We start from the raw sequence: 14,209 nt of genomic DNA on the forward strand, positions 1-14,209 counted from the left end.
TTTAGTAGCTAAATGAAAATTACTAGCCTATATATGCCTGAGGCAAAAAAGAAAAAAGGTGAATTCTCTTGTGAATTTGGTCAGTGAAGGGAAAAAAAAATGAAACACATTAAGGATTGCTACATGTCATTTTTCAATTTGCTTGTGTTAAATAATGATTTCTTAGGCAGTGAGAGAGTGAAGTGAAAGAGAGGAATTTCTCCCAGGTCTAGTTTAGTGTATGTTCATTTTCTGTAGTGTGTGACCTCCATATGACTATTATTCAGTTAAATCATGAACAACGAGCAGTTTGGTATAACATCTACCCTGTCTTGCACTACGTGTTTGATAAGAACAAATGGAGCTGCCACTGGTATCTTAGGTAAAATTTTATTTTTGCTTCTACTTGAACCTATTTATTGTTCAAATTCCTTAGGAAAACTTGTTGACTGAATTTAAGTGATTCTTATATAAAGAATGTTATTACATTTGCACAATAAATATAAGGAGTTGGATCTAAGAACTTTGTTTCTTAAGATTTTTAAATACTTTGTAAGTTTTTTTTAAGAAAAGTTGAAATTTCTCAAAGGGAATTTTTTTTTTGCAAAAGAATTATCTATATAGCCCATTTTAAAGAAATTGATATCAACAACTTGAGAGTTTTGCAGATATTAAGAATATTGAAAATGCTCTTACAAATGAAATTTTCTTACTTGGACTTCCTCAAATTATTTGAATAAATATTTTACATTGCAATAGCTTAAGCATCAATGCACTCATTGATTATAAGTTTAATTCCAGTTCAATTATCAAATAGATATCATATTTGGGTTATTATCTACTCATTTAGTTATTCTTTATGTTTATATACATTGTTGTTGTTTGTTGATATACAGTTGTTTCAGTCGTATCTAATTCATCATGACCCTATTTGAAATTTTCTTGGCAAAGATAGTGAAGTGATAGATTATTTCCTTCTCCAACTCATTGGAAAGATGAGGAAATTGAGGCACATAGTAGGATTAAATGACTTGCTCAGGGTTGCAAAGCTAATTAGAGTCTGAGGCCAGATTTGAATTCAAGTCTTACTAATCACAGGTCTGGTTTTCTATTCATTGTACCATCTAGTTGCATAAATATATTTATATAGATTCACTTTTTACTAAATATTCACTGACTATATATACATATATTATATATATATATATATATATATTACATACATCTATAGGAAATGAGTTATACTGTAAAAGACAGATACCATGGAATTCTGCAAAGAAGTGAAGATAATCAGCAAAATAAATAGCAATTATCCATTCAATTTCATCACTGGAGAAAGTTTAATGAGATTATACTTCATAAGTTCACAATGGGCTTTTTATATATGAATATACTTATAAATATCAAATCTTTAAAAACAACTTCTTTAAATGATATAGACTTTTTTTATTTATATTGCACAGCTAAATGTGAACTATTAACCAAATGCTATGAAATTTCTATTCCTCAAAAACATTAATCTCTCCTTAATTTAAGCACATTTTCCTTTTTCCCTGAATAAAAAGTGAAAATTCTAGAAAATTGTAATGCCTAAAAGATAAATTTCTTTTGTTAAAAGCAGCAGAATTTTTTTCAAACATTAATGCTTGAATTCCATTTATTTCCATAAAAATGTTTCTGTTTATATTATTTTTATAAAATTCACAAGGGAAAGAAAATGATTACCTGAAAAGATTGGAACCAGCAATTTTGAATTGGAGTTGGTAATCTTTTAGGTTATCTAGTCCATCCCTTCAATTTATATATGAGAAAACTGAGGCTTTGGGAAGGTAAATGGCTTGCCTAAGGTTAAATATATGTCAGCATCAGAATCTGAACCCAGTACTTCAGACTCTAAAGTTAGTGCTCTTATCCCTACATTTTGTTCTATTTTTAAAACCATTAGGATGTCTCAAACAACTTTTAAAAGCTATTTCCTGTTTATAAGAGAATTTTAAGGTTCAGGTAATTGTGTGACATGTTGATCCTTCATTTTAGTAGATCATGAAATCCAAATTTCAGGGCTGAAGTTCTACTCACTGTACTATCTAGTTTCCTATGTGACATGTAAACATTTTTAAACCAATAATTTATAAAAAATCTAATATGATCTTAATTTCAACATATTCCACAAATATTACATATTGGATGCAAATCCCATTAGATTTATTTTAGTCAGTTAATGTTAATAAACGTATTTATTACCTCCCAAACAGCTGAATTTTTAATTTAAGCATTCATTGGTTCAAAAGGCAATATGACAGTTTAAAAGTTTTGTGGTGAATAATAATTTTACAATTTTTCAAAAAGGAATGATGGTCATTTAAATTTGTTCACTTTTTTTAAACCTAATTCCATTGCCCAATTTTAAAGACATCATAATATAGTTTATCTTTTTAACTGTGTTCATATAACACAAAGGGAAATGGAGATTTGGCAATTGTATAGCTTATTTAACTTTATAAATGGCCAGATCAGTTAACTGAATCTCCATTGGGAAATTTCAAAGTCTTATCTTAATAAACTATCTACAGTGATTGAAATTTAATGAATAATTAACTCACTTATATCCTTCATGTCTATGTAAAATTCCCGAAGTTAGGAAAATATAGAAATAAAGTTTGGTCTATAGTATCTAGTCTACTCTTCTACAATATGAATGTCTTTTTTGCAGATATGTGTATATGCGTGTATAAAACATACATATACTATATGTAACCAATAAATAAATATTTACCAAGAAGTAAATCTATAAGAATCCAGTAGCACTGGCATCCTTGCTGTTCCATGAAAAAATTACTTCATCTCTGGCTTGAGGCATTTTCTCTGGTTGCCCCCCAATCTGGAATTTTTTCTCTTCTTCTTCTTCTTCTTGTCCTTCTGATTTACCAGGCTTCCTTTGAAAAACAGTTAAAATTCCATCTACTACAGGAAGGCAAGCACATGTTTGATTGCTGCCTCTCCCTTTAGATTGTGAGCTCCTAGATTGAAGATATTTTCTTCTCCCTCTTTTTGTATTCCCAGGGCTTAGCATAGTGTTTGGAACATAAGAGGTGCTTAATAAATGCTTACTGACTGCCTGACACAGGCTTTTTTGAAGACAGACATTATATACATATTTAAAACCATGTTAGTAAACATAATAATAAAAGAAACTTTTAAGTTCAAACTAGTTTAAACATACATAATAAATTAACAATGTTTTAAAATAATAAATCATGGCAATTCATCTTAAATTCATCTGAGTAAATTCTTAGTCTAATAACATAGATACATTCATTACTTATATCAGAATGCATAGATATTTAAATATGTGTGCATGAGTGTGTGTGTGCATGTAAGAAAAATCTTACTGATTCAGAGAAGTTGAGGCAAAGTTATCAAGATTAGTGAAATGTGTGACTTGGAATATTAAAGAAATGTCAGCAGGAAACAGAGAAATTCAAACTGCTCTCAAAACATTGCTAACTCTGGTTCTTTGTTGGCTGGTTTGAATAAACAGTAAACTCAATACTTAAAAAATTATTTATAGTCCTTAAAAATGTGTTCATATCTTAAAGGCTTTTATTCCCTAGCTCACCTTCAGAGAAATTTAGCAAACCCTTTTCATAATGACATTAGCTGAAGTTTTCATAGTATTTGTACTTATTGTAATTAACTTTGAAGTATGTACTAGTACCCCATTTTATAGATGAGGAAATTGAGATTCAGAGACATTAAATAATTGTGCAAAGGTTAAAAAATTAAGAAGAATCAGAAGCAAGTCTCTCTTCATTCCAGATCCAGATTTTTTTCTATTGTGTACAACACTTCCAAAAGTACTTTTAAGGCAAACTTTTAATTCTAGCATAGATGGAGCTGTCAAAAATTTCAAATGAATAGAATTGCATTTTAAATAAATAATTGCATTTTAAGTGTCAATTGCTATAAAAGTAGAGCTGGATAGAAGATTCATTTCTTCAGTGAACAAACTAAGGCTTAGGTTTGGATCAAAGGATTATAGTTTTAAAGTAAGAAGTCCAGTGCCTTCATTTTCAGATACAGAAAGTAAAGCTTAAGAAAGTTAAATGAATTACCCAACATCACATAGATATCAACAAGAGTTAGGGTTCAAACATTTGACTCCAGAATCAGTGTGTTTTTTATTGTGCTATACTCTAGTGATTGAGGAGTCAAGTGAATGGTTTAAATCTTTTTATTACATCTTTTATAGTAAAAGATCTTTGTGGAAACATAGCATTTCAATCGACTCTCAAGGACCCCTACAATTGCAATCTATTCAAAGTAGCCCAGGAAGGAGAATCACTGGATTAAACTCTCTGGGTCCTAGTGAAGATTTAAGGGATATAAGATTTTTTCCAGGTCTTAATCCTATGACCTCAAAAGAATCTCTTTATCCCATGCTTTCCTAAGAGTATGACCCTTTCAGTGTCTGACACTTGAATTTTGAAAAGGTAACAAAAAATAAATCAAAGCCTTGCAAATGAAAAATACTGCAAAGGCAGCAGCAGCAGGAGAGAAAATTCATATGCCCATGGCAAAGTGTCCTTCAATGTTCCATGAAATTGTTTATTTGACTATGAGTGGAGAAATTTGGAGCTAATAACTTGGGAATTATGAAATGTAAAGCTGTTTTTATGATTATTTGACAAATATTAGATATTAAGCTCACCACAGTCAATTTTGTAACGGACTGCAATATTCCAAACTCCAGAGAAGAATGTCATCATAGAGCTTTTTAAGAACCAACTGGCATCCTGGAATCCACAGTCCAGAAAGACAAGAACCTCCCTTTTAGCCCTGAGATAAACTGAAGACTATCACAATTTTTTAGTTAGGAGACAAAGAGTTAGTGTTTGGGAATTCTTAGAGATACACACAACCTTTAAGATTTGAATATTGAGGAAAGAATAAGAATTCAAGAAGTGAGTAGCAGGAGGGAGATTCCATCCCCATAGAAGCCCAGGACTTAAGAAGCTGAAATAGAAAGAATTGACAACATAGGAGAAACAGAGGAAAGAAGAAACTAAAAGGAAGATCCAAAGGAAAGATTGGAAACAGAGAGTGAAAGGAGGGTTGAACTTAGATAAAAAAAGGGAGAGATGGAAGCAGATCATTTGGCATCTATATGCATCTCTGAGCAGAAGACTTGAGTTTAAGCTATTAGTTGTATATACTTCTTTGAGGACTGAGAAAAGTTCCCCCCACAAAAAAAGGTTTAATCTTTCCATAACTTTTTTCTTTCCATGCCAGTTTAATAACTGATAGTGGTATAATTTGTTCACACTTCTTGCCTAATTATTTCCGTATTTTGCCCCAAATAAAAAGAGATCAAAGGGTAACTAAAGATAAAGGAAAATTTGAATTAGTGCAGAGTCAAACCTTTCTCAGAATGTGAGACATACCTTGATTGGGAGTTGTGAGCTATTGCGATTATAATTTTTGTGCTGAAATAAAAGAGGAAAAGGATCATATGTGTGTGAGTTTTATATTATTCTTAAACTAAAAAGCAAATTGTTGCAGCTGATCAAAATTAAAGAAAGTGACTATCTACATCCATTAACAATTAAATCCATATTTACTGATATTACAAGAAGAGCAGAAAGGATTGAGTACCAGACTGCCTTTCATATTCACATACCTTCCATGTTACAAATTGGGTGGAATGAGAATTTAGTGATAAACTTAGAGAGAGAAGCAATGTAAATAATAATTCCTTAAATAAGAAGTCACAGAAAAGACAGTACTTCTGAGTTGTTTTAAGGAGATACCATAGCTCTCTGCACAGTCTAGAAGAGATGATTGTAAAGGGGAAGATACACATCTCTTTATACTTTCATCTCATACCTGGAAAGTATAGGAAAGTGGAAAGAATTGCATTGCCACCTGATGCCTTGGAGGGAAGATTTCTGTCCTTTCTAAAACAGAATAAAACTACCTCATCTGGACCTGAAATTGGAAAGGCCAAAGATCATCAAGGAACAAGCCCAGTAAAACAAAGGAACAATCCAGCTTAAAATCAGTGGAAGAGGGCAGCTAGGTGGCGCAGTGAATAGAGCACCGGCCTTGGAGTCAGGCGTACCTGGGTTCAAATCCGACCTCAGACACGTAAAAAATACCTAGCCGTGTGGCCTTGGGCAAGCCACTTAACCCCATTGCCTTGAAAAAATCTAAAAAAAAAAATTAGTGGAAGAGACCCATGGTTGACCTACCCAACCAAGATATTACAATATAGCTGTGGAACAGCCCAGTAGAACAGATTCATCAAATATGTACATCATATTCATCAATGCATTGACCTTTATAAGAATAGAAGTCAAGAAAAGAGAAAGATCATAGATAAATAATTAAGTGATTGAACAAAGTCTCAGAAAATTACAAATGGTATTTTTATATAATTTTGAATAGAGACCTCTTGATGTGTTCTTAGACTCAATGTGGAAAAAATACATGTTATGCTTTGATAGCAAAGTGAATAGGTTTCCAAATAAGGGGACTCAAAGATCCTCTTAGAACAAGTTTGTAGTTCTATCTGCTAGAGTGGAGAAGCAACTAGCAGTACAGAAGAGTGGCTGTCTTTCATTTTCCACAGCTATTTGATGTTGAGATACTACTCTGTAGCACTTGGAGAGGTGAGGCAGAGGGCAACAAGTACCAAGAGATAGATTAGGACTGTAGAAGCACCAATAAAAAGCATCAGGTTATAATCAAATTTAGAGAATTTGCAGTTTCTATTTTTCCTTTCTGAAGAAAATTAAGATAAATATTCTGGGGGCGGCTAGGTGGCGTAGTGGCTAAAGCACCAGCCCTGGAGTCAGGAGCACCTGGGTTCAAATGCGATCTCAGACACTTAATAATTACCTAGCCGTGTGGCCTTGGACAAGCCACTTAACCCCATTTGCCTTGCAAAAAACCTTAAAAAAAAGATAAATATTATCTGGCTCTTTATGCATATAGGATTCCATACCATTTATACATGTATTAGATTTTTAACTATTAGATATTACTTTGGATTAGATAACAGATTCATTAACCAAATGAAACAGTAAATTATTCCTGAGCTTCAGTCCCAGTTCTAAGCACCTATAAGAAAAAAAAACACATTTACAACAAAATATGCCATAGGCATCTTAAACTCAATATTTTTTTTAGGTTTTTGCAAGACAAATGGGGTTAAGTGGCTTGTCCAAGGCCACACGGCTAGGTAATTATTAAGTGTCTGAGATCGGATTTGAACCCAAGGTGCTCCTGATTCCAGGGCTGGTGCTTTAGCCACTACGCCACCTAGCCGCCCCAACTCAATATTTTTTAAACAGAACTCATTATCTTTTCCTATAACCCTATTTCCTCCTAACTTTCTTTCATTGAGGCTATAACAATCTTTCCAGTCACCCAGATTTTCAAAAGGAATCATCCTTGACTTTTCCCTTTCCCTCATGTTCATAATTTAGGGGTTTTCAAGTCTAATAGATCCTACTGCCACAACCCTCCAGTTTTTTTTCTTAACTTGAATATCTCCAAAGTCCCAGCTCCTAATCTTTCTCTAACAATTAGCACTGTTCAAAATTAGAATGGATGACCCCAGGCATATTAGTTACTTCTTTCTTGATGCTCTGAAGTGAAGGTTGAAATTCAATTGATTCTTTGAAGAGTCAACTCCAGTGCTAGAGAAGGCCTAATTCACTGAATGGCCTTATTTATTAGCTTCTCCCACCTCAAACCCAGGTAATTACTTTATTTGTACTTCTCATTGTTTTCCTTCAATAGAATGTAAACTTCTTAAGTGATGGAACTGTTTTCTTTTTTGTTTGTTTATATCTTTAGTACCTCACACATAATTGGAACTTAATAAGTGATTGTTGAGTTGAACTAAATGGAGTTAAATTTGAGGAATTTATCATGCCTTTTGCCCTATACCCAAAATTTTTTTAAAAGATTTCATCTTTTTTAGGCAAAGAAATATTTAATTAACTTGCCCATTCTTGTGTAAAGCCTATGTTGTCAAGATGTTTTGGAGTATAATTCTTGTTCCCACAGATTGAGAATCTCATTGCATGTATTAAAATTCTGTCAAAAGAGTTTTCATATAAAGGAGTTTTGCTAGGGAAGAAAAGAACAGGAAAACTACTGAAGTAATGTATCAGCGTCCCTAGAATCAAAGGACAGACTAAGCAGTCAGTGACTGGTGAAATGTTAAGTGGACAAGAAACAATTTATGAGATTAACTTGTGGCTTCAGGTGTGGCTGTGAAAATGCATTAGTGGTGTTGATCCTGGGTTGTGCAATTCAATTGTTGTTGATTGTTGTTTTACTTCCCTTTCTGATTCAATTCAGAGATGCTTTGGTGAAATTTTAAACTCTGTCTGCTCACAACTTAAAGGGCACATAATAACCATTCTGTGAAGCTGTATTGTTATTGGGTACTGCTCAATTAATTAATCATTGTTATAATATTACATAACATAATCAATCACTAAAAGACAGGTATCAAATTTGCTATTCAGAGTGAATTTTATTCTCTCAGTAACTGATAAATTTTAGAATCAGAAGACTGGAAGGAACTACCCTCTTCTTTCAGAAAGTGCTGCATAGGTCATTTTAGACTGTTTAGACTACTCATGCAATCCATTCACAGAAATGATTAAAGTTCAGACAAGAAACAATTTTTTTTCTGGGTGCACAAGTTATATTTATTTACATGTATGTGCATGTTGTTATTTTTAAGCTCCCATAATCAGAGAACATTTCAATCCAGCTTTCAGTCCTTAGCACAGATTCTCTATAATTATCTGTTTAATTATTTCTTCCTAATGACTGGAATACACCACCTTCTCAGTCCCCAACTTCCTTCAGAGCTCAGCCACCTGTGACCTTACCTGGTCCCTTCAGTTGCTAGTACCACATCACTATCACCACCACCACCATCATCACTACTTATTACCATGTATTTACTTTGAGCAGGTATAGGTTAGGGAGTTCAATAGACAGAGAGATGGGCCTGAAGTCAGGAAGAACTGAACTAACATCTGGTCTCAGACATGTAATAGCTGTGTGATTCTGGGCAAATCTCTTAACCTCTGTTTGCTTTAATCCACTGGAGAAAGAAATAACAAATCACTGCAATGTCTTTGCCAAGAAAACCCCAAATACGACCATGAAGACTTGGATGCCACTGAACAATTAACCAAACATAATCAACATAGGTACTCATGTTTCTTAAGTATTTGCAATAAATTAACAATATATATTATATACTATTTATGCTAGATAGTGTTGCAGTTACTCGGGACAAGTATGAAGAATGAAACACAAGGAGCTTACAGTCTTAATGGTGAAGACTACAAATACATATAAAAATATATAGAAATTAAACAGAAATAAAAAATTAAAAAGAATAAAAACAGATTAGTTAAATGCAAGTTAGTTTAAGAAAGAAAATATTAGTGCTTGGGGGAGATCAGTAGATAAAATATGGTGTTTACATTACATCTTAAAACAAGAAGCTCTGTTAGGGAGAGGAACGAAAGGAATGCATCCCATTCCATCCATAGGGGTTGGAAAACGGAGTCATGTATATTGGAGATAGAGTATCATATGAGAGGAACAAAGAGAAAGGTAGTTTGGCTGGACTGAAGCATTCAGGAGGAAGAGAAACACTGGTTGAATCTTAAAACATGGATTAAATAGTGCATTTAAAAGCTTAACAGAGAAAATTATATTTTATCCTAGAAGTGAGAGGGAGTCAATAGAATTTACTGAGGAAGGGATTGATATGAACAGTTCTGAGCTTAAGAAAAATCACATTGGCATCTATATGGCGGATTCATTAGAATGGAGACAGACTTGAATTTGGGAGGCCAACTGTTGAAATTATTTAGGTGAGATGTAATATGGGTCTGAATTAAAAGTATTGGCTCTGTGAGCAGAGAGAAGCTGTCATCTGAGCAGGATGTTAAGGAGATGGAAACTAAAAGATCTGGCAACTCTTTGGCTAAGTGAGGTGAAGAAGAGTGAACAACAATACGAAGGATGCAAACCTGGAAAGACCAGAAGGATGGTGGTGCATTTGACAGAAATAGGGAAGTATGAAAGGCAGAAAGTTTAGACTAGGCACATGTGTTATATTTATTTACTTTTGGGTGCATGTTGTATATCTCCATTCCAAATCTTCATATGGACTATTTGTGTCCAGTCTGTGGGTCTTCTGAGCTCATATTTGTCTGATTAACCACAATTGGGCATACTACTCTGACCTGATTTTATTTGGGTCCTATTCTAGGAAGAAGGACAACAATAATGAATGAATGAATGTTATTTTCCGTGTAGAGAATACAAACTAAAGAAAGTTTAGATTGTTCTTTGTCTGTTCAGTGTCTAGCATAATGTCTGTCAAATTTTTTTCCCTAGGCTTAGAATCTACTAACTTCTCAGCTAAACCTCTTCAAATCCTTAACTTCTTTCAAAACTCAGTTACCTGTGGCCTTCCCTGATCTCCTCAGTTGCTAGTACCACCCCATCACCACCAATACCACAAATTGCCATGTATTTATTTTAAAAAATTTGTTACATGATTATTTGTAATGTGTACATCTTCTATATAAGAAATGATAATAAATACTACTTCTATATTATACATATATTATAACAGAGTCAATATTCCTAATATTCTATGTACTAAAATGGCCAGAGTAGCCAAAATCAACTTTCATCTATCAAGGGCCCAGTTTTTGAAGGTTTTCTTTAGGGCTTCAGAAACTGATCTAGTTGATTTTCCAAAAATAGCTTACATACTAAAAAAAGTGAGTGAATATTTTACTTTAAAATGGCTATAAAGAGGCTACTGTGGTAAAGAACTTGATGGTTATTAATAAGGCCAGATAGGGAAAAGATGAGAAATCTAAGACATGATACTTTAGAAAGTCTGAAATTGAGATAAATGAAAGAATACAGTATTGTAGACATTTTCTCCCCTCTAATAGAAATGTGCATCATGAGTGTGTACTGTAAACATCTCAGTTAACTGGCTTCTTTAGTGGTAAAGTACAGAAGAGCTTGATTCTTAGATTATTTTTTTTTGTCTCTTCTTTGCATAAATGACTTAGAATCTCAAAGTCTGTTATTTTCCCTATTAAGAGTAACCTTTTATTATCAAAAAATTAACTATACAGAGACTATATATATATTCCTAGATTTTATAAACCAAACACCCCAGTAAGGTTAAAAACAAAGAAATAACTATCGCAATTGACATATTTCTTTCTCTGTGTTACATTTTTTAAAAAAGAAAAACCATGAAAATTTGGAAATTGTGTCTGCTTTTGTAAAGTAGCTTAGAATCACAAAACCATTAGCTCTGCTGAATTAAGTTCTTGCTTTCAACAATACACCCATTATTTTTTAAACTATTGTACATCCCTACATTTTTCATGTTGTCACTTGGTGATGATGGAAGGAGTGGGGGTGGGGGACTTTCCAGAGTTGATTCTTCCACTGTCAGTACTTTTTAATTACATTTCAGTTGCCTAGTAGCTCCTAATGTTTTAGACTTTCTTTCTGAACTGAACATATTATCTGAATTAAGTATCCATGTGTTATTTTTTATCTGATTATTCTCAAGCATAAGAACAATTATTTACCTTCACCCCACTCCCTTTTTTCTTTATAACCTCCTTTTATGTGCTTATAAACCACAGTCTTGCTATGATTTTATCTATCCATATTTAATTCCTTCTATCTTTCATTATAGGTCATTCCTTCATTTGAATTGTTTGCCCTTTCCAGTCACAAAAAAATGAATCCTATTCCATTTTCTTGGAAAATTGAAATAATTCCCTCTTGGTAGCATTTTCTTAGTAGATATAGTAGTAATATTTCTATTAATAGATTTCTATGAAAACAAACATTTAAAATAAATCAATCATTTAAAAACACGATTAATTTTGGCATAAATTGTGCTGTTATTGAAAAGCTTTAAAAATATAACTGTTTCATGTATCTGCATCAAATTTTTGGGCAAAAATCCTCAAGATGTTCATTTTTACCACCTCTGAGAGGTAGTCTTTTCAATATTAACAAACTATTCTGTGTTGCATTACAGTATGAAATTTGAAAAGTCATTGAAAATTCATAATATTACAAACATAGTTGGACAAATGTAAGAAAATGAACATTTTAACACTCTGCTTATTTACCTAAAATTGTTAGTCTAATGCCTTCTTCTTAACTCTTCCCCCCAAAAGGAATTTGAAATGTTTCAAAAACAGTAGTCAAACAGAAAAATTACTTACAAATGGCATATTTTATGACAAATCCTTCCAATTGTCTAAAAGAAAGTGGTAGAGATCCCATGGCATTTTTCCTCTAGCAGAAGAAAAGAAAAAAGCAATATTTTTAAATAATCACTATCATCTGTGAACAAGTAAATGACCTTAAAATCTATGAATATATTTATCTTTGAAGATTTATTTTCTGGGTCTTACATGTTATTTTATTTTAAAGGACACTAATATTTTTTATTATATCTATCAAATGAAGACTATCTTTCAGGTTTTCCTAAGCTGCTTATATGTTGATTCTTTTAATTTTAAAGTTAACTAGAAATTCAATTTTATTGCATTATATAAAGATTACTGGAGAAATTAATCTAGAAAAAGATAAAATTCAGCAATAGCATATAATGAAAAGCACTGTCTTAAAGCACATGTGATCATGTACATATGTGCATGTTCACTTTTATTCAGTATGTTACTAATATTTTGAAGAGATTCGATTGCCAAAAATTACACAATATGTGCTGTGCAAAATCAGCATGTGTTAAATATTCTAAGAAGCATGACACTTAAGTTAAAAGAAAACTTATCTTTAAAATAAAGCAATACTCATTCAATAGAAAATTCTACCAATTATCAGCAAATTCAGTAGCAGTTCTCATTTTCTTCATATAACTTATTTATTTCGCAAATTTCTTTTCTTTCAGAGTGTGTGCATGGAATGAATCCTCCTAGAGACTTTCACGGTATGGAAAACTGCAATTATTTCTATATCAGATGCATTTAAGCATGAATGCATCATACAGACACATGTGTAACATGTTTAGATATAAAAATAAAGGCAAGTCAATTAATTAAACAATTAAAGCAAGCTTTTTGCTGATCCAAATATTTTAAAACAGCTCTCCATATAAGTGCCATGCCATATAAAACATTCATATGAAACTTTAAATAATACCTTTATTTTTGAGGTATTTACAACACCGGCATTCTACCATTATTAAGTGACTCTTTGTAGGAATGCTGTCTATTGTAAAGCTTGGCTTCTGTTAGAACACATTTTATTACCTATTTTAATAATGTTTTTTAATACATATATATATATATATATTGCAAACTAAGCAATACAAAATTTTATTGAGGATAGAATGTTTACTCAGCCTTCCTAAATTAAAAGGATTCTTTTTTTAATTTCAAAATTTGCTACTTATTACATACACAATTGGCTTAATGAGGAGTACTCACAATAAAATTCATACAAACTGACCACAATATCCTGAATATTTGAATTAAGAAAGGAGACACTGGGATAAGGTGTAAAACTCCATAATGATATGATTTTTAAAATACTCCAGAGAGAAGAATATATTTTAATATTAGGTATATGTCTGTAAACTCTATGTCATCATACCTTAATATTATTATATTCAGATTAAAATCTTCTTGTGCAATGACTAGCCCCCACTGAAATATGTTTCAACTAAGCTATAATAAAATGCATTTAATTAATCCTGGAACTAGAATTAAATATTTTAAAGCAATTTATGCTTAAATTGACAGATGCATAGAAAGGCCAGAATAAAATCCAGCAATTTTAAATGTGTTTAATAGAGAAATTTTATTTCACCTACATGCATAATTTCTTTTTTGAAAATTTACTAAAAATAAGTCAAAATACTTTTGACATATCCTTCTAGTCTTAGTTGAATGTTTCCCCTATTCCATTCTATTCTGCTCTATTCTATTATAGAGGACATTAAAAAAAAGTCATAGCTTTCAATGGAAATGGTTGCTCCTCCTATCTAGACACATATTATTTATTACAGAGTAGGGCAATGTTCATTTTGTCAAGCATTTTTGATTTTCTTTTTTCCTATAGCAAACTTGAAAACAGTTGTGATTCTAAAAGAATTTAGAGAGTT

General features: G+C 32.1%; 1 protein-coding gene across 2 annotated transcripts in view; it reads left to right on the forward strand.

Moving 5' to 3' along the window:
- RUNX1 (RUNX family transcription factor 1) overlaps window positions 1-14,209 on the forward strand; it is a 339,353-nt gene that overhangs the window by 181,002 nt on the left and 144,142 nt on the right. Inside the window, exon 3 of one of the 2 annotated variants that reach the window (XM_074214031.1) lies at window positions 12,995-13,033. The exons of the other annotated variant lie outside the window; for it this stretch is intronic. Within the exon in view, the coding sequence (XP_074070132.1) occupies window positions 12,995-13,033 (39 nt within the window). The remainder of the gene's footprint in view (window positions 1-12,994; window positions 13,034-14,209) is intronic. 2 annotated transcript variants of the gene reach the window in all.

This window comes from Macrotis lagotis, chromosome 1 (assembly GCF_037893015.1).
Source record: "Macrotis lagotis isolate mMagLag1 chromosome 1, bilby.v1.9.chrom.fasta, whole genome shotgun sequence".
NCBI lineage: Eukaryota > Metazoa > Chordata > Mammalia > Peramelemorphia > Peramelidae > Macrotis > Macrotis lagotis.